The sequence below is a fragment of the Callionymus lyra genome, chromosome 19, assembly GCF_982586985.1.
Source record: "Callionymus lyra chromosome 19, fCalLyr1.hap1.1, whole genome shotgun sequence".
In the NCBI taxonomy this organism is placed as follows: Eukaryota; Metazoa; Chordata; class Actinopteri; order Syngnathiformes; family Callionymidae; genus Callionymus; species Callionymus lyra.
Genome location: NC_141836.1, coordinates 6,658,714 through 6,679,876, shown reverse-complemented (window position 1 = coordinate 6,679,876; position 21,163 = coordinate 6,658,714). Strand labels below are relative to the sequence as shown.

Below are 21,163 nucleotides of genomic sequence, written 5' to 3'. Positions count from 1 at the left end.
CGCTTCTCACAAGTCCAAACAAGCAGCGAGTTCTGGTGTTACCAGACCGGAGGCCATTCGAAGCACCATGGAAGCAGCAGAATCGACCCGGGTGAGACGGTGGTGAGACTCCTGGGTCGGTCCACACAAGGGAGTGCTGTCACAGAGAAGCCATGCAGCAGTCGTGCGGGAAAAGAGGGAATAAGAAAGTGCTTTAAGACAAACTTTCCACAGGAGTTCCGCAGCAGAACTATCGAAGGCGGTCGCTGCTCAAGTCTGGTCCAGCCACTCGGCCCGTTTGGGCGCCTTGCAGGTGTGAACGTCCACGGCCTCCTCGCAGTCGTTGCACTCGACCGAGCAGCACCACTTGAACTTGCATTCGCACTTGGTGATCTGCATGACCCGGGTGGTGTCGTAGCCCCGCCCGCAGCACATGACCTCGCAGCCGTCCGTCCCACGAGAGGTCCTGTTGCAAACCCGGCCCGCCGTGCCCAAAGAACCTGCAGATCGGAAGACCAGAAGAAAAAGGGGGCTCACCAAAGTGCAAAATATGGATCAAACACCTGAAGAAATCACAGTGCGACGGCGTTTATGGGAATCGTTTATCAGACGAGGGACTTGGCATCAAGATGTGTGTGAATCCCACAGAGGTGACCGACTGTGTTTTGGTTCCACGAGCTCAAACTATCACAACACACACGGAACTATGTGCTGTTGGTAGAGTGACTATATTGACGCTGGCGTTCCCAAGCTGCCGGGCTTTGAAAATGTGTGTGAGTGTGCGACCGACGGAGCGTGACAGACAGCCTGAGGCCCCTCCAGTGATGTGACTTCAGATGTAGGCCCTCAGGCAGCGCAGGATGCCAGACCAGGGTCAACGGTACCTGGTCAATGGGGGGCTTTTAAGCAGCTTGTTGGGCTGTCAGAGCTTCAGAACGTCACCTGCTTGTGTGTGAGGTGGTGGGAGTATCTGTGTTGGGGAGTGTGTATCGTATGCCCAGGAGGAATATCCAACACTCACCGGCTGATCTGTCCTGCAAGCAGTAGTCCGGTGAGTTCTCAAAGTAGACCAGGTCGTTCTTCGTCGCCTTCCGGAAAGCCTTGTTGGCCACGGCGAAGCCCGTCCCGTCCTGGTTCATGGTCACCTCGATGGCACCGTTGTACTTCCTCCTCAGAAAGTCTCCGGTTTTTCTGAAGTCCGACATGGCCATCCAACATGTCCGCAGCGTGCAGGAGCCGCTGACGCCGTGACACTTGCACTCCAACTTCATGAACCGTCGCACAGCCTGAGCAGAAGGAGAAAGAATTGGGGGGATAGTTACCTTTTCCACACAGTACTTCAACCGCCAGGTACCATCGTGTACCACTGTACACTGTCACAGTTTATGTTTTATCTCCTTGACCCAGAGGGACATGAAAAGAAACACTAGATGGTCGAGTCTCAAGTGGTATTTGACATACGTGTTTAACTGTAATTCCAGCTGGAAGAAAATTGGTAATACTCAAGAATCAGAATCAGAATCAGAAAACCTTTATTAGTCCCGCGAGGGGAAATTCGGTTACTCACGGTTCGGCCGCAGCGGTTGTTGTGCAGGTTCATCAACGCTCTCGCGTCTCTCACGGTCCGCTCTTTGGCGTCGATGAACGCCTTGGCGAACTTGATGCCGTAGTTGATGTTGTCACTGCAGCCGCCCCAGTCGAAGTCCCCGTGACCGTCGCTGGACCTGCCGCGTTTGTGCGGGTCGCAGTTGCATGTCTTGAGCTCCCCCTGGCTGCAGGCACGCGTCAGCGCGTACACCACGCCGGCGGAAGAGATGGCGTAGACGAAGGCGGCTTCTCGGCTGCCTGAGGGAGAAAGGCAGAAAGGTCATAAGCGATGCTCTTGACGATGATGATGTCAAAAGTTGAATGACAGTGTTGAGGAACATGGAAAAGGTACAGTAGGAACCACAACAACTAACCGGACCTGGAGATGGCGACAAAAATCTCCACATTGTCGTAATAATACTCTCATCTGGGACCTCCTGTCCTCCCCCGGTCTCTTCTTCAGCTGCATGTTCCAAAGCCAGAGTGACCCATCGCAGACTTTGAACCCTGAAGTTCTGAAGCAACTCCTGGAATCCGAGGGTGAGGAGACTGAGCGGGGGAGGAGAGGGAGGCATCGCCGCTCATCCGTCAAACCTACGCTGTTTGTCAGTTGGAAAAAATCTCTAAATATTTACTTCTACTGTTCTGTTCATGCGTCTCCACCAAACACTTGTATCAGCACCGAGGTCAGTGACGTCTAACACCAACATCACGTAAACATCTGAGCTCCACGGTCACGTGACTTTCATTCCTCTTCAACCGTGACACGCGACGGAAACACTTTATCTTCTCTATTGTTTGCCCTTGAGTGTCTCACCCCTCCCTTTTTTTTTTTACATTTTTATTTATTTATTTGTCTACAGTCATGTCAACAGGAGCTCCCCTGCAGTACATGTTGTTCTCCTTCCTCTTCAGTGAGCCTCTAAGGAAGCTTCTAGTACCAGAAAAGTACCAAGATAATGCTGATCTGGTCAAGAGAAGAACCAAGAAATGGGATCCAGAACATGCTGCTGGTCGGACTTACTCCTCAGTAGAACCCGTCCAAAGACGGTGTGGTCTCGCTCCAGCGTGGTGCAGTTCCAGCGGTGGTGGCGAAACTGGTGCTGACACTCTCGGATCCAGTCTTTGGTTCCTTCTCCAATGGTCTGCATGATGTCCGGGTGTCTCTGGCAGAGCTGCCGCTGCTTGTTGACCAGCGCCGGAATGTTGTTGCAGATGACCCGAGCGCCCAGAGCGCCGATGTACCTGAAGAGACGACAGGATCCAGAGAATCAGAGTCACATGAACCCCAGTTCTGACCTGTATATATTTGCGGTCTAACGTGGTCTACAGGGTCTAATGTAGTCCATGTCTGAGAAGGTTGTGGATTCGGGGTCAGTGTGGGATCACGTAGTTGTGTGGTCGAGGGTTAAGAGTCTCGGGGTCGAGCAGGTCCAGCAACCCCCAGGGAGAGATTAGAGCTCAGAGTGCTCATCAAAGAGAAGAACCAGAACCAGGTTCTCTCGCCCGTCCCGGGCCTTTTATTGGACAGTAAATCATAGTCTCTGAAGCCCCTCGTAAAGTCAAGCTGAGACCCTCCTGCAGTATTCCGCTTGTTCCACCTCATTCAAACTCTACGGGATCCGAGACATCTCCGAGCCAGAGTGGAAGTCTTCAAGTCCTCGATGACCCCCCCCCCCTGTAGTCTCTGGGTGGGCTTGGGTCTGACCCAAGATCCCCTAATTTATGCTGAACCTATTTAAAAAGAGGAGCAGGTCTACTCTTGAGAATCAGGTGAATCTTATAGTGACCCTTGATGAAAAAATAACTTCTCTACCAGGTCTGAGATCTTCTTCCACACACACACATTTATTCACACAAACTCAGACACACCACCTTACACGCGGACCCACAAACACAAAGTGTGTAGTTGGTACAACAATCAAAAGTGTCACCAAATGAAACCGAGATCGAATCTTTGAAATGGTCTCAGTTTAAGTCACATGATTAAATCATATTGAAAAACAACAACAACTCACCACCAGGACGAGTCCACCCTCGGGGTCACGAGCAGCAGCAGCAGCAAACATGCGCAGTAGATCCTGGTGCCGGGGCTCTGGCACGCGTGTGGCCGGGTCGGAGCTCTGACTCCCGGGGAAGAGGTCTTGGGGCTCCCCGTCCGCGAACTTCGGCCCTCCGTCATCATCGTCTCTGAGAGTTTTTTTTATGTTGTTCTGATCTCTGAGGGTCTCGGTCACTGCGGGCTGAGGCGATGCGGTTCCGGTGGTCCAGTTCCCAGGTCCATCTCAGACGGGTACCGTGTGGCTCCTGGATGGTCCACCAGAGAAGGTCCGCAACAAGTGGTGATGATGCCGTGCAGGGGCGGCTCCTCCTCGCGGCCCCCCCGGGTGTCTGCGGTTCTGCGGTCAGTGCGCTGGTTCCGATGATCTGCTTTATCCGAGCAGATTCAGGACTGACAGAGATGGAGCGGGAGGGAGGAGGGGAAGACCTCGAGGGGCTCTCTCATTGGGCGGATGGAGGTGACCGAGTTTGAGTGAAGAACCAGCGACGAAACATCGTCACTATTCTGTCCCGGAACCTGGTCCTGAATCCCCAAATATGTCCATCATGACCATGACATAATGACCAGGGCATGAACGCTGTGTGTGAAGACCAGCAGGTCCAGGCTAGCCAGGGTCATCCATGCACCTGCAGGGAAGTAAAGTTGGCACCGAAGCTGAGTCATCGAGGAGAACTTCGGTCTAGAGCTTGATGTTCTAGTTTTTTAATGTGTTGTCCGTCTTTATGACCAGCTGATGACTCACACACAGACTCACACACAGACTCACACACATACACACAAACACACCCCAGACTTCACGTCACAATGAGCTGATCTGGTAACACAAACAAACAAGTAAACAAAACAAATCCTGCTCAGACTTCAAACTTCATCAACACTTGTTGTTTTCAGAGTTTAATCTGCTCACACACACACTCTCTCACTCACACACACATGCAGGCGCACACACACACACAGGCACACGCATATATACACACACAGTCCGACACACGCATGCATTCACACAGACGTTGTCATTTATGCACACAAACTCTCACAAACATGCACACAAATACTCACACACACATCTTCATGTACTCACACACTCTCTCTCATACACACACACATGCAGGCGCACACACACCCACAGGCACACGCATATGCACACACACACACACACACACACACACAGTCTGACACACGCATGCATACACACAGACACTCTCATTTATGCACACACACTCTCACAAACACGCACACAAATACTCACACACACATCTTCATGTACTCAAACACACTCTCTCTCATACGCAGACACTCATGCACTCACACACATATGCAGGCGCACACACACACACAGGCACACGCATATATACACAAACACCGTCCGACACACGCATGCATTCACACAGACGCTGTCATTTATGCACACAAACTCTCACAAACACGCACACAAATACTCACACACACATCTCTATGTACTCACACACTCTCTCTCATACACACACACATGCAGGCGCACACACACCCACAGGCACACGCATATGCACACACACACACACACAGTCTGACACACGCATGCATACACACAGACACTCTCATTTATGCACAGACACTCTCACAAACATGCACACAAATACTCACACACACATCTTCATGTACTCAAACACACTCTCTCTCATACGCAGACACTCATGCACTCACACACACATGCAGGCGCACACACACCCACAGGCACACACATATGTACACACACACCGTCCGACACACCTGTGCATGCACACAGACACTCTCATTTATGCACACACTCTCTCACTCACACACACATGCAGGCGCACACACACCCACAGGCACACACATATGTACACACACACCGTCCGACACACCTGTGCATGCACACAGACACTCTCATTTATGCACACACACTCTCACAAACACGCACACAAATACTCACACACACATCTTCATGTACTCACACACTCTCTCTCATACACACACACATGCAGGCGCACACACACCCACAGGCACACGCATATGCACACACAAACACACAGTCTGACACACGCATTCATGCACACAGACACTCTCATTAATGCACACACACTCTCACAAACACGCACACAAATACTCACACACACATCTTCATGTACTCACACACTCCCTCTCGTACACACACACTCATGCACTCACACACACTCACACAGTATTACATGTATATAGACACACAGTCCTCTACACATACTCACACACATGCAGGCATACATACTAACACTCACGCACACAAACTCTCAAAAACACAGACTCACACACTCAAGCAGGCATACACTTCAACACAACAACACAAACACAAACAAGTTGGATGGTTTTTGCTCGAGCGGCCGAACCAGAGGAGCCTCAATGTCTCTGTTGGGGGTTCACCCATCACTCTGATCCAGGTATGTCTTGGGGATCCTCTGGGCTTAAGTATGCTGATGTGCTTGACCAGATATAGAACCGTCAAACATCATGACTCATCCTCCAGTCTAGTCCATGTGATCACAGCCCAGGAGACGTCTGCAGGGATGAGGATCAGCAACTCCAGGTCTGAAGTCAGGGAAACATGTGGTCCGGTGCAGGTATGGACCCGAGGTCCGCTCATTTGTCCGTACGGGATTACGCCGCGGACGGACGAGATGAGCTCACTGACATTCCAGTCCTCTGGCAGACCGGACCGTGGACCAGCTTTAGTGTCTGACCCGGATCAGACTCGCCGGCGACGTCAGGATCTTGGTCAACGTGGATGTTGTGAGAAGGTTGTCGATCGAATAATGGATCTATTAGCACCTTAATGTGGAGGCACTGCAGCTCTTCTCCCTCACAGATGATCCCTGGCTGTCCTGCAGAAGCACTGATGAAGGGATGAACCAAAGAATGACTGGACAGATAAAAGGATGAACTGATGAACCAATGAAGCAATGAACATATGAGTGAAAGGACAGACAAAAAGATGAATAAATGAAGGGATGAACAGATGAGTGAAAGGACAGACAACATTATGAATAGATGAAGGGATGAACAGATGAGTGAAAGGACAGACAAAATGATGAATAGATGAAGGGATGAACAGATGAGTGAAAGGACAGACAACAGGATGAATAAAAGGATCAGCAGATAAGGGGAATGAAAAGATGAAGAGATGGATGAATAAAAGGATGAACAGATGAAGAGATGGATAAATAAAAGGATGAACAGATGACAAAATTGATGAATAAAAGGATGAACAGATGAAGATATGGATGAATAAAAGGATGAACAGATGAAGGGATGGATGAATAAAAGAATGAGCAGATGAAGAGATGGATAAATAAAAGGATGAACAGATGAAGATGTGGATGAATAAAAGGATGAACAGATGAAGAGATGGATAAATAAAAGGATGAACAGATGAAGATATGGATGAATAAAAGGATGAACAGATGAAGAGATGGATAAATAAAATGATGAACAGATGAAGAGATGGATGAATATAAGAATGAACAGATGAAGAGATGGATAAATAAAAAGATGAACAGATGAAGAAATGGATGAATAAAAGGATGAAGAGATGGATGAATAAAATGATGAACAGATAAATGGATAAACAGATGAATCAATGGACAGATTCAAGGATTTTGTGATGAACAAATGAAGTGATAGAAGATAAATGGATGGTCTGATGAACAAATGAAGTGATAGAAGATAAATGGATGGTCTGATGAACAAATGAAGTGATAGAAGATAAATGGATGGTCTGATGAACAAATGAAGTGATAGAAGATAAATGGATGGTCTGATGAACAAATGAAGTGATAGAAGATAAATGGATGGTCTAATGAACAAATGAAGTGATAGAAGATAAATGGATGGTCTGATGAAAAAATGAAGTGATAGAAGATAAATGGATGGTCTGATGAACAAATGAAGTGATAGAAGATAAATGGATGGTCTGATGAACAAATGAAGTGATAGAAGATAAATGGATGGTCTAATGAACAAATGAACAAACAAAGTGATAGAAGATAAAAGGAAGGTGTGATGAAAGGATGAATCTGATTTGACTGACATGAAAGAAGTGGAAAGTAACGACTCAGCAGTTTTCTGTCTTCAGGCCATGATCTGCTCCGTGATCAAAGTTCTGGAGCAGCATCGGTTCTGAACCCTCGCTCGATCCAAACGGAGCCTCGGGGTGTGAGGCCATGTGGATCCGGGCCAGAGCAGCAGAACTCTGCTGATTTATGCTCATGTAAATTTAGCGGCGCTGACAGAGTCCAGTTCTGAAAGCAAAAGAGCGGCCCAAACCCGTCAGCGCCCACTCAACGGCACCACTGATGGTGTCGGGCGAGGAGAACCCGGAGAACGGGTTCACGCCGACCCGGCTCGAGGGCAAAGATAGTTGCTCTTGATCAAGTTTGGATAGGTGGACCGGGTCCACTGTCAGAACCATGTTTGAACCTCCAGCCTGGACGTCCAAATGTTCTTCAGATAAATCTGGCGGCTGGCAGGCGGGTCCGGCCCAGGGGGCCCAAGAGCGCTGGCGGCCCACACAGGCTTCATGGAGTCCAGATGGAGCTGAAGGTGGCGACGATGAAATCATGGACTTTCTGCCGAGTCACTTCCTGCTCGTGATCTTGTCAAAGGTCACTTCAGTCGCTGAGTCGGCATCACTGTCACATCTGCACTCTGGCCGGGGAACACCTCGGCTTCCTCAATGACTCACATCTTCTTTCCTCCCTTTCTTCTCTTCTATAGTCTCCACTCTTTTTCTACCCTCTTCCTTCTCTTATATTCTCTTCTCTCCTTTTCTCTTTTATAATCTTTTTCTTCTCTTTCTCCTCTCTTTTTTCTTCCATTCTCTCTCGTTTCTGTATCCTTTTTCTGTTCTCTTCACGTTTCTCCCCTCTTTCCTCTCCTCTCTTCCCTACTCTTATATTCTCTTCTATAATCTTTTTCTTCTTTCTTCTCTCATTTCTGTTCTATCCTTTTTCTGTCTCGTTCCCATCTCTCCCCTCTTTCCTCTCCTCTCTTCCCTACTCTTATATTCTCTTCTCTCTTTTCCTATTCTATAATCTTTTTTAATCTTTTCTCTTCTTCTCTCTCATTTATGTTCCCTCATTTTTCTCCCTTCTCTTCTGCTCGCTCTTCTTTTCTCTTCTCTCATCTCCTCTTTTCTTTCGTCTCTTTCTTCACTCCTCTCGTCTTATCTCTTTACTTCTTCCCTCTCTTTTCTCTTTATTCTCTTCTTTCTTCTCTTCTCTCCTATTTCTCTTCTCTACTCTTTTCTTCTGTCGTCCTTTCCTCCCATTCTTCTTATCTCTCCTATTATATCTTCTCTTTATTGTTCCTCCTCTCATCTCTATCCTCTTCTTCTCTTTTTCATTTCTGACATTGAGTTGTTTGTTGTTCCGCTGGATCTTCAAAACAATAAAATCATTATGAAATAAAAGAAAACAATGTCCTTGTGTTGAACTGTTGTGTTGCTGTAGAGTTGAGAACGAGACGATTCCATCTGGATCCGTGGACCTGTGGACTGGTCCGTGTGGTACCAGATGACAAAAGAGTCCAGAACTCTGTGTATTTCCATCGTTCGCTGTATCGGATATTCCGCATGACGTGTGTTGAGGGGTCTAAAACTAGGGTCGGGTCCACACCCCGGAGAGCTGGAGGGCTTAACCGGCTGCAGGTGCGGCTGAGAAGGTCCGGGTGAATCTTTGATGTGAGAGCCAGATGGGACCGGGTCCACGTCTGTCGGACCGCCAGCGCACACACTTTGAATTAACTCTCCTCCTTCACTCTCGCCGGGCCCTCCATCATTCCTGCGCTCCTTCTGAGCAGCAATAATTCCCAGATTGTGTCGAGAGTGATGACAGATGAAGAAACACAACCTGTGTGTGTGTGTGTGTGTGTGTGTGTGTGTGTGTGTGTGTGTGTGTGTGTGTGTGTGTGTGTGTTTGAACTGACACACCACACTTCCTGGTGCTGGCCCAAGTTACACACACACGCTCACTGACTCACACTTTAACTCAAACACACACTGACACACATACACACGCACACACGCCTACATTGACACACACAGCGCCCCCTGTCTTCACCCTAATGGCCTGCTGACGTGGATGCGAACCGACGGACCACCCGGGTCGGTACCAGCGCAGGACCAACTGGGCCTCTGTGCGAGAAGTGACGGATGTATTCCGTCGGATTGGATCCAGAGAGAGAAACGTCAGGACCCGGTAGGATTTATTGCTCCGGGAGATCTGCCGCGGATCAGAACAAAGGTGGAGGTGTAGTCACGGGGTCAGAGGTCAAGCGCTGCCAGAGAGATCAAACCGGTTCAGGCTCCATCAGCTCGGCTCTGATTTAGAACCTCGTAGGATCCCTGTGACCCGTTGATGTCGCCGCGACTTCATCCTGGAGTTTGAAACTGTTGTTTTATGTTCTTCGGTCAACAGAACCGGGCCGCATGAAGAATGAACAGTGGCCCCCGGACCTCACTTTGGACAGGTTGGATTTTAGTTGCTGAGTCAGTACTCCTGCGACACTTTGTGGAGGGCGACACCTGGTGGAGGACCCTCGAGCTGACGCTGCTCACTAGCAAAAATATGACATTTTACTTTTTTTTTAAAATACACACAAAGATGCACGCGCCATATTTTTACTACATTGTTTGTTTTTTTAAATGAAAAAAAAAAAAGCACGTTATTTTAGTTATTTTTATCTACGCTGCAAACGTGACGTCACTTCTGCAGCCTATATCTTCAGACTTTGTTTTTGTTCATCCAGAAAAAGGAAATTCATGCAAATCAACTACAATAATAATACAAATGATATGTTAAGGCTTTCTTTCCAAGTTATCTTTTTTATTAAAGTTTACTCGGAACCGTGAACGCGTCTCTGAACTGCAGTTCACATTAACACCACGCGGTGGCAACAGAGTTCTCTGAGCCGGAAGTCGCGTGCAGGCAGCAGAAGAAGAGCGGACTCTGTTGCTGTTGCACCGAGACGCTCGAGGAGTTGATCTTGTGTTGCGTTGACCACAGGTGACGTCAGCCTCCACTTGAACCCTGACCTTTGGACTGTTGTCGACGAGTTTAGTTCGGAAATAAGTTCTTAGTTGGAGGTTGAAAACAGCGTGACGTCATGACGTTTAAGCTCGGCCTGTGACTGCTGTTCGTGTTGTCATGCGACTGTAGTGATGGAGGTCATTGACCCCAAAGGTCATGACGAGGTCAACACCAGGTCCTGGGTGTCGGTCTGCCCCCTCGGTCTCTACAAGGTCCAGCAGGTGATAAGACGTCTTGGACCTGAAGGTAAGTTCTGCGACAAAAGGAATCTTTTTTTTTAAATCTCATACGAGTCTCTGGTGGGTCCTCCAGCTCCGTCCTCCCCCTGCTTTCCTCAACACGGTTCCCTGTGCCGTGTCCGGGTCAGCGGCCCGGATGTGGACCGGGTCAGCTCCGGTGAGACCGACGGCTTGGAGTCCAGACGCCTGGACGCCGTCCTGCAGGTTCCTCTGGGCGCCTGGACCAGTGTGAGACTCGGGGAAGGTCTTTGTGACGTCACAGAGTCCTGTTTGGAGAGGATGAGACCCGGAGACGTGTCTCAGGTCCGTTGACGAGCGAGTGATACTGTAGTAACGAGGATGTATTTGTAGTATTGTCCAGTACTTTACTCTGGTTTTGCAGAATTCTTTCTGACCCCTGGTCTCGTTGCGCCTCAGGTTCTTCTGTCTCCTCTGGGTGGTGGACCGGACCAGACTTTCCAAGTGGAGCTGGAGACCTTCACCCCAGGGAGAGAGACCTGGCAGCTGCCCCCGGACGAGAAGCTGGAGTGGGTCAAGTCTCACAAACAAAGGGGGGGCGAGCGGTTCCGGAGCGGGGACGTGTGGGGCGCCGCGGACAGCTACAGCCGGGCCCTCCGGCTCCTCGTCACGCTGCAGGACCCGGGCCAGGAGGTTCCCACAGACCCACCACCGCGCACCCTGTCCCCGGAAGAGTTCAGCACCATCAAGTCCGAACTGCACTCCAACATGTCTCTGTGCCAGCTGAAGGTGGACCAGCCCGGACGGGCGCGGCTCAGCGCCGCCAAGGCCACGCTGCTGGAGCCGGACGCCACCAAGGCCTGGTACCGGCTGGGACGCGCCTGCCAGCTGCTGGACGAGCCGGACGAGGCCCGCCGCGCCTTTAAAGAGGTTCTGAGGCTCCAGCCGGACTCTGCTGTGGCCACTAAGGCTCTGAGGGACATCGCCGAGCGAGAGAAGAGGAGCGACGAGGAGCTCGGACTGAGACTGAGCAAGATGTTCACGTAGACTCTTGAGGGGAAAGTTTGCTGAGGAGACTGTGTTAGTGACCGTAAACATGGCTGCTGAGGTGCATCACGTGAATGCAAATGTTGTCTGAAATAAACATTAAAGTCTAAAATGTTTATTTCAAACTTTGCGGTCAGTCTGTCAATCGGCCACAGGAGGGCGCTCTTGATGCGTCAAAGAGGTGAATTTTGACGGTTAAGGGGTCTTGAATGAAATCAGAAAACTTTACAATGAGTGCGCGTTCTTTTCCAGGAGCACAGATAGTAAGTCCTTAAAAAAACATACAATTATCCCTTTTCTGGCTTCATTGATGAAAGGAACAAAATGCCGAAACCCGGGATCGAACCAGGGACCTTCAGATCTTCAGTCTGACGCTCTCCCAACTGAGCTATTTCGGCGGTGAGAGAAGCATATTGGAGTTAGGTTTTTTATACAAGTCCCACATGTTAGCGCGGATATTATAATGTTCCAAGATAAGATAAAATATGACATAAAAGCGTTTAAAAGTCTATGTATTAAGTAACAATAAAACCTGCTAGATACGTTGACCTGTTTGTTTTTCATACTTTTTAACACGTGTTATTATCCGGAAGAAAGTTGACCAATAATACGAAAGAGTTAACGTGTCATGACTAGTCCAGCTCTTGAATGTTCAACTTTAAATTAAATAATTTAATTTCAACCAAAGTTTACGCTTCTTACTTATTCATTGTTTATTTTCATTGTTGTTTTACTATTTAATTTATTTTTGCACTTAGTTTAGACTTTCTTTTAAGATATTTGGTCAACAACTACCTCAAATGTTCACAATAACATGATATATATTGTTTTTTTTACATTTTTATACTTCATCTTTAGTCACTTAACACCAGTTTTGCTTTTTAAATCGCCTGCTTATGTGGAGAAGTGTAGTTTCATCCGTTGTCATGGAGACTCGTTTCATCTGTGTTCTATTGATGAAGTGTTTTCTTTACCATCTTAACTCCTTGTGGATTCGACAAGCTCTAAGATATTAACTTTGTGATGTTGAGTGTTTAACTCGAGCAAGTACTGTGTGTCCAGTAACATCAACAACTGTTGACTCAAGTTTTTGTCCCCAGGAGGAGAACTGTTGTTTTTTCATTTAAGTCACAGGTGACACAGATGTGAAACAGACCAACTAAAACGGTTTATTCAGCATATAAAAACTCTCATCAACGACAATCCAACGGTCACTTCCTTTTTGATTTTTGCGTCTTGTCCGCATGCGTCTGCGCGGTCGACAGCTGGCTCCAGGCGTCCACGATCAGCGCCGCCGGAATCACGACCCACAAGGCGTTCATGAACACAAAGTAGAACCAGAAGAAGATGGGGTGTCCATACTGGCTGTGCATGTATCCGTCCCTATGCTCGGTGAAGAAGTAGAGCACGGCGCCGTACAGCTGACCTGCAAACACCAAAGGGGTCAGGAGTCTGGAGAAGGGGTCCGGCGGAGGTCACATGACGCACCTAGAGAGACCACCAGCTGCAGGACAAATCTGTAAGACTTGTTCGTCAGGAAGGCATACACGGTCCAAAAGCTCATAGGGCCCCACAAGAGGGCCGTGACGGTCTCCATGCAGATGGTGAAGTTGTCCTCGCTGAGGGGAGAAGACAGTGTGAACGAAGGGGTTTCAGGCTGGATTCATCTCAGGAACTCACATCATGTAGCGACTGTCTCCTTTGCCGTACTCCTTCCCTGCGAAGAGAACCAAGCATTTAGACTGACACAGAGATCTGGCACACATGTGCTCCCGGTCTACTCACAGAGCTGGGACAGAAGACTCTGGTCGGCCGGAATCACGTCGTGATACAGGGAGAACCAGCTCTCGATCACGCCGTGGATGAAGCCACAGATGGAGAACCAGGACAAGGCCAGTCGCCTCCATGTTCCCAGTCCAGAGGTGTTGCCGGAGACCAGCCAGGTGACCACCAGGAGGAGCCCTGACGCAGAGAAGAGGAAGGCCAGGATCTCCCACATGGAGCGCTCATTGGGAACGTAGGAGGGAACCTCGAGGTCCCGGGGCCAGAAGGGGTGCGGGTGTGTGGAGGTCTGGTCCATCCCTGCAGGGTCACCACTGTCAGTCAACACGATCTCCCGTTTTAAATGTCATTATTCAGCATAAGAGGCACGTAAATAAAAATACACGTTAAGACTCGGTATACCGTATATAAAGTCTACAACTCACCTGTGGTGTTGAGGACTCTTCTCTGCGCGGATGTTTCAAGTCAAAAGTTACTCTAACGTGTTCAGAGTGAGTAGCAGTGAGGCGGAGGCGGGCAAACGGGTCGACCAATCAGATCACGTCGCTCGCTGACGACGCCACATTCGCCCGCTCACTGATTGGCTCGGCGTCTCGGAACATTGTGTCAATCACCAATCAGACGGATCATAGGGGAACAGAGCCCGCCCAGCTCGAGTCGAACCCTCAGAACCCACTTCACCTGGAGCTGCAACACCTTCTTAAAACGATAACTTTAAGATGTTTTTCTTATTAATTAATAGTAGAACTTAAAGTCACTGAAAAAAAGTTCTCACGCCCGTTTATTTACTCATTTTATTATTTTCTGTTTGTTATTTTAATTATCTTATATTTGTATATATGTATTTGATTTCCATTTATATACATTTATGGCTAAATAATATGTGCCATAAATGTAATAAAATATGTGGCATAAATATGTTGTTTTATGTACTTGGGATAAATTACAAATATATATAACTGAGTAAACAAAAACGAGTAATATGCACTTTGAACTTTAGGACACCTCGGTGGTGTCTTGACCTTTGGTTTTAAGATGTACTTTATCGGGTATTGTTTAAATAGTTTAAGCGTTTTGTGACCCTGGTCTAGAAAAGCGCTCTACAAATATTAATTACTTACTTACTTAAGTACTTTTTTTTACTTGAACCTTCGCAGAAGCGCCTGTTTGCCGTGACTAGTGACGTCATCAACAACCGTTATGGCCGGGGCGTTACATAAAGAACATGCCTGCAGCAAAAATAAAACTTATTTAGTTTAAAAATAATAATAAACCATACTAAAAAAGTCTCCCTATGCCGTGTCAGGGAATTTCACCCTGCCGTGACCCGGATTCGAACCGGGGTTGCTGCGGCCACAACGCAGAGTACTGACCACTATACGATCACGGCGAGCTACTGGGAGGGCTGAGGTGCAGCTCGACAGAAGCCCTTATCAAGCTGCTCAGCCTGTCCAAGTGCTGACGACAGAACCTCCGGCACCATCACCACGAGTTAACCTCGTAGTCGCGCTCGTGCTTTTGAGTGACACTCGCGGTAACACCTTTCATTACTGTTGTAGAATATAAAGCGCCGAGGTCATCGTACACGTATATTATGATCACGTGCCGGGAATACATTCGCCGTCCCATATGGTCTAGCGGTTAGGATTCCTGGTTTTCACCCAGGCGGCCCGGGTTCGACTCCCGGTATGGGAACTTCTCTTTTTTGCTCTTTGTCGATTTATATTTATTTTATATTAATTTGCTTCAAATAAATATTATTTATGATGAACATCGACAACTGTTTCTTGTATTACAGGAAACAAACAGCCATTTTGGAAGTTAACGTACATCCGGGTGTTTTGTTTGCATCACATGACACGATCACATGACGCTGAGAAGACGGAAGTGCTGCCCGGTTCGAAGTCGGAGGTGAAGTCATGATGGAGTCCTCGCTGCTCGACGAGAAGCTGCTGCTCTTCATGGAGCAGCTGGAGACGCTGCAGGAGAAACGAGCGGCCCTGAACACGCTGACGGAACAGGTACCGTCCCAGGGCTGGAGTCTGGGGTCTTCGCTTGAGGTTTGTGACGTGTTTTCCGCCTGCAGGGATGGTTCTCCATGTCCAAGGCTCGGTACTCGATGGGGAACAAACGAGTCTCCGCACTTCAGTTCGCAAGCGAGATGGAGCCGCTGGTCCGGGTCCAGTCCAGGTGGGTTTACACTTAAACAACTGGGACACGTTGTAACCTTTTTATTAAGACATCCACAGGACAAAACATTTGAAAAAATAACTGTGTGTGTGTGTGTGTGTGTGTGTGTGTGTGTGTGTGTGTGTGTGTGTGTGTGTGTGTGTGTGTGTGTGTGTGTGTGTGTGTGTGTGTGTGTGTGTGAGATAGTTTTGGTATTTAATTAGCATATTACACCATTTGAATAGCTGGATACTTTACCACTTTCTATCATATATGTTATGCAAGTTAACCCATCATTACCAAAAACAACAAAATAAATAGAATTAAACTGTACTTGCTTGAGTCCTTGGCTCCTGCAAGGTTTTGAGTGATGTCTATGATGTCAAAGAAACATCGTATTTGTAACTTACAAGGGTGTATGTAAAAGTACAGGATGGGCATGAATGTTGATTTATTGTCAGAACCTCCGGCAATAAACTGAAATGATAACCTAACTGTCACAGGACGTGTGAGGACGGAACAACAGAGTTTGTCACAGACAGAAAAAGCTTGGTGGAGGATGTCGGACCCACAGAAGGTTGGTTGAGTGGGCAATTCAATTTCCTTAGGGGACACATCTGTTGTGAGGGAACGATCCAGCAAAAACATAAGATGGAAACGTATAAAAACAAAGTAAAAATATGAGTAAGTTGTATTGTATTTTATTTATTTGCTTTAAAAAAATCTGTTATAAAAGCATTTTTTCCAAATATATATGTCTAAAAATAAAATTGTTAGTTCCTATATGAGCTCTGGCCTCTTGAGGGCCACATGCAGTCAAGGGCCTAATGTTGCCCACTACACTTTTGCCCATGTCTGGTCTAGAGAGTTGACGTATTTCTGACTCCTCTGTCGTGTTGTAGGTGTTCGCAGGAGGGTCAAGTCAAAGCAGCAGAGCTCAGACGAGGGCAAGTCGGACGACGAGGGCGATCAAGAGTCTGGAAAAAAAAGAAACCCGGTTCCTGGGCAGGATCCACTCGTGTGGTTTGGAATTTTGGTGCCTCAAACACTGAAACAGGCGCAGACGTCCTTTAAACGAGGTGAACAGTTTGTTCCGTCGGCTGTTCCCGAAGTCATCATCACCAACTGAACCCGTTTGTTTGTTTGTGTTGTCCACAGCGATAGAGTTGTCGGCCGAGGTCGCCACCCTCCAGACGACTGTCCTAAGAACCCGACAGGAGCTCCAGAGCCTTCTCCATCAGACACAGAAGTCTGAGAGTTCCTGAAAATCTTTTTTTATATATATATATATATATATATATGTCTCCAGTGTTTGTTTCGCTATTTATTTCAATAAACTCATTGATGGCTCTTCTCTGTTCTCTCTTAATTTCACTTTTTCAAACTGTTATTTTTTTAATAGCTGCAAATATGATCTGTGTTAACACATGCCTGGAGTTGAGCAGGTGTTGGCAGAGGAGCAATAAAGGAGTTTTTTAGTACAGCTGGTATTAAGTCTGGTAAACCTGAAGAACGACTTCGTTTTTACCTGCATTAGACGTTTGGCAGCAGTTATGATTTACACAGACATTTTCAGAGGAATCGTGTCTCTGTTACATGTTATCACGTGTTATCACTTCATACGTTTGTTGGTCGTGGCCTTTATCTTGCTAAACAATTTCCCGAAGGGGATTAATACAGTTTATTTATCTATCTTTCTTATCTCCGTTGCCCATGGCCGAAGCTTACCGAAAAGTGTCGAGTTCTGCCGACCGCTCATCGTCTACTTCCGGCTCCAGCGGGCCAGCTTCTCTCCTCCAGCGCTGATGGAGCAGCAACATCCCGCGGCTGTCCTCGACACCCCCATCCCTGTCTGGACCCACGCCTCGGTCCCGTCTGTCGGTTGCGCGGTCCAGGTCCACACCGGGTTCGTCGGCCCAGATTGATGCCTTAATACTTCGGAGACCCTCGGCAGCCTTCGTGAGCAGTCGGCGGGACGGAGAGGTCCAAATGGCGTCCAAAGTCTCGATCCTGGACTACTTTCACATCGTGTTCGAGGGCGAGAATGGCAAGATCGAGTCCAACTGCAAGGCTTGCGGCACCAGGATCCAGGCGAAGAGGAGTGTGACGTCAAACTTCGTCACGCATCTCAAGGTAACTGTTGTTGTTGTTGTTGTTGTTGTTGTCTCTTGTGAAAAGGTGCCAGACTTCAGAAACGGAGGATCTGCTGCAGGAGACACTCGTGGTGCATTGTTGTTGTTTCTCAACTCCCGTGACTTTCCTGAGCTGTCACTCAACTTTTGTGCCCACAACTGGACCAACCACACACACACACACACACAGTTATCCATCATTATAACCTTCTCATCCTCTCTGTGTCCTCAGCGCAAACATCAGGCCATTTACGACGACTTCGTGAAGAGGAAGGACATGAAGCGAGAAGGTTCCCACTTCTCACTGGCCGCCAACGGAGGGAACCCTCGCCACACTCATTCCAGCTGCACCGCAGGGGGCGCTGTGGGCACAGGGGCCGCCACCAGGCACGAGGAAGGCGGGGCTTCAGTGAGGGGGGAGAGCAAGTTCGACAAACACGACCCACGTCAGGTGTTGCTCCATTATTTTTTATTTTTCACCCTCACATGAGCTGGTCCAAAATATGTTGTTGGGTTGTCGAGATTTGTCCCGACACCCAGTTGTCAGGATTGACAGTGTGTGTCAGACCAGAGCTTGACCTTTGAACTCACCTGGCAGGTTCTGATTTCCGAGGCCGTCGCTAAGATGATCGTCCGGGACCTGCAGCCGGTGTCTCTGGTGGAGAAGCGCGGATTCAGAGACCTCCTGCAGCTGCTCGAGCCTCGCTACTCTCCGGACCCCCAGCACTACATCCAGTCTCAACTCCTCCCGGCTTACGCCTACCAGGCCCAGCTGGCCATCTGCCAAGCGCTGAGCTCCGCGCTCGCACTCAGCCTGAGCTTGGACTTCTGGAGAGGAACGTCCGGGTGAGGATGCAAAAAAACTTCTTGGCCCTCGGGGGTTAGAGATGCTGCTGACTCGGACGTATGGACAGCAATGACAAGCACCAGAAGGTCCTTCCGTGATCACACGGTTTCTGTATGTTCACAGGTATCTTGGCGTGACGTGTCACTTCCTGTCTTCCGACTGGACGATGCACTCGTCCCTCCTCGCCTGTCTGCCGCTGGCCGCGAACAGCCCCGTCGGTCAGATCCTTTCCGAGTTTGACGAGATTTGTCTCTCCCACGGCATCTCAGGAAGATCCTTCCGAGTGGTTGCGGATCCGCTCGTTTCCATGACGACGGTCCAGCCCTGCAGCCTTCCCGGCTTCCTGGGTTCGCCCGTGGACAGGAAAGGACCGCCAAACGACGGGAACGGGCCGCCGTCCAGGGAAGAGGACGTGGCATGGGGGTTGTGTCGGGTGGACTGCTTCTCTCGGGCGCTCGGGCGCTGCGTCTCTGACGGGCTGAGCGCTTGTCCACAGCTGTGCTCTGCTCTGTCCCGAGCGGCTCAGTTCTACAGCTACATCACATCTGTGGTTCCACTGGAGAAGCTTAATCAGGTGTTAAACAGCCCGGACCAGAACCTCACCAAGGATCAGGACTGGGCTGCCCAGATGAAGGTGTGTGTTCTTTAAATATGCAGAGTAAACACACTCACACAAGCTCACACACTGATGGATAGAAAGTCTTATGGACCTGGTTTCTGGTTGTTGCAGGTTCTCGGGCGACTTCTTGATTCTGTGGAGTTCCTGGAGGAGATGAGTGGATCAGGGGAACAAACGTTGAATGTCCAGGAAAGGGCATTGCTGCGGGACCTGATAGAGACCCTTGAACCCTTCCGCGAGGCCTGGGGCATGATGTTCGGTGAGAGAACCCTGGATGACGAGGACCAGGACACGCATGTGTCCATTAGTCTGGCTCTGCCATGTGTCCTGGGCTTACGGAAGCACCTTTCAGAGACAATGACCCCCCGGTGCCCGGGTCTCCAGGCCTGTCTCAGCCAGGCAGTTGAACGCCAGCTTGCCCCCATCCTGGAGGACCCCCTGTACATCACAGCCACCGTCCTCGACCCCCAGTTCAAGCTGACCTGGAGCAGCAGCCCGGATTGGCACCGGCAGGTTCTGGTGGAGGAACTTTCCAAACTTTCCAACTCCATAAACACAGACCTACATCAGCCCCCTTACTCTCCTGCAGTCCCCTCACCTGTGTCCCCCCTGTCCTCACGACCCTCTAAACTCTTCTCCTTCATCAAGCACAGACCAACCACAAAGGCCAAGAGTCTGAACCAGGAGCTGACCATTTACCTGCAGGAAGAACCCACGGATGAGGAACCGCTTCACTATTGGAGGCGCAAAGAGATTGACTTCCCTCTTCTGGCCCAGGTGGCAAAAAGGACCCTGACAGTCCCGGCCAAGAGCACCCCTGTGGAGAGGATCTTTACCTGTGCCGACTGGTCTCTGCACCCCGAGAGGGGCCAGGTCTTACCAAAGAACCTGGAGACACTTATCTACCTCAAGGCCAACTACAGACTGCTGTGGACTGGAACTGCTGGGCAGTGACTTTTAATGGAACACTGGTACTGTTCTGGTGGCTTTTAATAATACTGCATCCGAGACAATGAGCAGATCTCCCAGATCTGACTATGATGTCACACTGGTTCTTCTGCTGGTGTGTTTCAAATTTGCCCTTTCATTCAGAGTGACTAAGAAATATAAATAAGTATTTTTTAATAATACTTGCTGGGACAATTACTCGGTTGTATGACATGTAAGCTACGTACTGATGCTGTGACCTGTGTTGGTTCAAACATGAATAGAATAGAATAGAATAGAAAACGTTTATTCATCCCCAGAGGGGAAACACACTTTTACAACAGCAGCAGCAGGACAATGAAAATAATAGATAGAAATAAGATTTTTTTGTTAAATATAAATGTTTTGGTTGGTCCACAACCTCGACAGATAAAAGATTTTGGTCTGCCTTGTGTCATTGAGCTTGACACCCCTGATCTTGTTCGTATATGTCACAGCTGAGCTCTCATTAATCACTGTCTGGTATGAAGATGCATTTTGTTGCTGTCACCGCCGAATAAACTTTGACTGACTCTGTGATTTATAATTCCTCTTTACATTCCTTATCCAGTTCAGGTCCAGATTGGGCTCACAATGCCAGAATTCCTTTATGCAGAATGTGGTCCAAGTCAATCAGCATCAAGTCCGTAAGTGAGATGGGTTCCACTGGTAAACGTGAATAGAAGTAGGATTGAGTCGATGACGGTGTCGAGTGTCG

At 48.6% G+C, this 21,163-nt stretch overlaps 5 protein-coding genes and 3 non-coding genes across 8 annotated transcripts; 4 read left to right on the top strand and 4 right to left on the bottom strand.

Moving 5' to 3' along the window:
* Positions 1-249: 249 nt before the first annotated feature.
* Positions 250-3,634, bottom strand: LOC148059200 (protein Wnt-2b). The gene is made up of 5 exons (XM_087780969.1): positions 3,585-3,634; positions 2,591-2,811; positions 1,547-1,824; positions 1,001-1,265; positions 250-479 (listed from the first exon to the last, which is right to left on the bottom strand). The coding sequence occupies exons 2-5, from the start codon at positions 2,715-2,717 to the stop codon at positions 250-252; spliced, it is 900 nt and encodes a 299-aa protein (XP_087637095.1). The 5' UTR covers positions 2,718-2,811; positions 3,585-3,634.
* A 6,955-nt stretch (positions 3,635-10,589) lies between these two features.
* fkbpl (FKBP prolyl isomerase like) lies at positions 10,590-12,006 on the top strand. The gene is made up of 3 exons (XM_087781606.1): positions 10,590-10,932; positions 10,999-11,228; positions 11,343-12,006. Exons 1-3 carry the CDS (start codon positions 10,818-10,820, stop codon positions 11,928-11,930), a joined length of 933 nt encoding a protein of 310 aa, XP_087637732.1. The 5' UTR covers positions 10,590-10,817; the 3' UTR covers positions 11,931-12,006.
* A 249-nt stretch (positions 12,007-12,255) lies between these two features.
* trnaf-gaa (transfer RNA phenylalanine (anticodon GAA)) lies at positions 12,256-12,328 on the bottom strand. The gene has a single exon. It is a non-coding gene; the product is annotated as a tRNA-Phe (tRNA).
* A 748-nt stretch (positions 12,329-13,076) lies between these two features.
* ebp (EBP cholestenol delta-isomerase) lies at positions 13,077-14,235 on the bottom strand. Its single transcript, XM_087781898.1, has 5 exons — positions 14,138-14,235; positions 13,716-14,012; positions 13,611-13,647; positions 13,419-13,549; positions 13,077-13,356 (listed from the first exon to the last, which is right to left on the bottom strand). The coding sequence occupies exons 2-5, from the start codon at positions 14,008-14,010 to the stop codon at positions 13,142-13,144; spliced, it is 678 nt and encodes a 225-aa protein (XP_087638024.1). The 5' UTR covers positions 14,011-14,012; positions 14,138-14,235; the 3' UTR covers positions 13,077-13,141.
* A 795-nt stretch (positions 14,236-15,030) lies between these two features.
* Positions 15,031-15,102, bottom strand: trnah-gug (transfer RNA histidin (anticodon GUG)). The gene has a single exon. It is a non-coding gene; the product is annotated as a tRNA-His (tRNA).
* Positions 15,103-15,335: 233 nt separating this feature from the next.
* trnae-uuc (transfer RNA glutamic acid (anticodon UUC)) lies at positions 15,336-15,407 on the top strand. The gene has a single exon. It is a non-coding gene; the product is annotated as a tRNA-Glu (tRNA).
* Positions 15,408-15,600: 193 nt separating this feature from the next.
* vma22 (vacuolar ATPase assembly factor VMA22) lies at positions 15,601-17,232 on the top strand. The gene is made up of 5 exons (XM_087781900.1): positions 15,601-15,733; positions 15,799-15,902; positions 16,385-16,458; positions 16,784-16,960; positions 17,040-17,232. The coding sequence occupies exons 1-5, from the start codon at positions 15,632-15,634 to the stop codon at positions 17,144-17,146; spliced, it is 564 nt and encodes a 187-aa protein (XP_087638026.1). The 5' UTR covers positions 15,601-15,631; the 3' UTR covers positions 17,147-17,232.
* A 111-nt stretch (positions 17,233-17,343) lies between these two features.
* On the top strand, positions 17,344-20,962 carry LOC148059193 (zinc finger BED domain-containing protein 4). Its single transcript, XM_087781897.1, has 5 exons — positions 17,344-18,014; positions 18,246-18,464; positions 18,612-18,859; positions 18,984-19,494; positions 19,591-20,962. The coding sequence occupies exons 1-5, from the start codon at positions 17,871-17,873 to the stop codon at positions 20,431-20,433; spliced, it is 1,965 nt and encodes a 654-aa protein (XP_087638023.1). The 5' UTR covers positions 17,344-17,870; the 3' UTR covers positions 20,434-20,962.
* The last annotated feature ends 201 nt before the right edge of the window (positions 20,963-21,163 follow it).

Excerpts from the sequence above, each read along its gene's own strand:
- LOC148059193 (XM_087781897.1), top strand. The coding sequence starts at position 17,871 with ATGGCGTCCAAAGTCTCGATCCTGGACTACTTTCACATCGTGTTCGAG. Across the intron at positions 18,015-18,245 it reads ACTTCGTCACGCATCTCAAG|CGCAAACATCAGGCCATTTA; the intron begins GTAACTGTTGTT and ends CTGTGTCCTCAG. Across the intron at positions 19,495-19,590 it reads ACTGGGCTGCCCAGATGAAG|GTTCTCGGGCGACTTCTTGA; the intron begins GTGTGTGTTCTT and ends TGGTTGTTGCAG.
- fkbpl (XM_087781606.1), top strand. The coding sequence starts at position 10,818 with ATGGAGGTCATTGACCCCAAAGGTCATGACGAGGTCAACACCAGGTCC. Across the intron at positions 10,933-10,998 it reads AAGACGTCTTGGACCTGAAG|CTCCGTCCTCCCCCTGCTTT; the intron begins GTAAGTTCTGCG and ends TGGGTCCTCCAG. Across the intron at positions 11,229-11,342 it reads GACCCGGAGACGTGTCTCAG|GTTCTTCTGTCTCCTCTGGG; the intron begins GTCCGTTGACGA and ends GTTGCGCCTCAG.
- ebp (XM_087781898.1), bottom strand. The coding sequence starts at position 14,010 with ATGGACCAGACCTCCACACACCCGCACCCCTTCTGGCCCCGGGACCTC. Across the intron at positions 13,648-13,715 it reads GAGTCTTCTGTCCCAGCTCT|GGAAGGAGTACGGCAAAGGA; the intron begins GTGAGTAGACCG and ends TTCTCTTCGCAG. Across the intron at positions 13,357-13,418 it reads GCAGCTGGTGGTCTCTCTAG|GTCAGCTGTACGGCGCCGTG; the intron begins GTGCGTCATGTG and ends TGGTGTTTGCAG.
- vma22 (XM_087781900.1), top strand. The coding sequence starts at position 15,632 with ATGATGGAGTCCTCGCTGCTCGACGAGAAGCTGCTGCTCTTCATGGAG. Across the intron at positions 16,459-16,783 it reads GGATGTCGGACCCACAGAAG|GTGTTCGCAGGAGGGTCAAG; the intron begins GTTGGTTGAGTG and ends GTCGTGTTGTAG. Across the intron at positions 16,961-17,039 it reads GCAGACGTCCTTTAAACGAG|CGATAGAGTTGTCGGCCGAG; the intron begins GTGAACAGTTTG and ends TGTTGTCCACAG.
- LOC148059200 (XM_087780969.1), bottom strand. The coding sequence starts at position 2,717 with ATGCAGACCATTGGAGAAGGAACCAAAGACTGGATCCGAGAGTGTCAG. Across the intron at positions 1,266-1,546 it reads ACAACCGCTGCGGCCGAACC|GCTGTGCGACGGTTCATGAA; the intron begins GTGAGTAACCGA and ends CCTTCTGCTCAG. Across the intron at positions 480-1,000 it reads CTTGCAGGACAGATCAGCCG|GTTCTTTGGGCACGGCGGGC; the intron begins GTGAGTGTTGGA and ends TCCGATCTGCAG.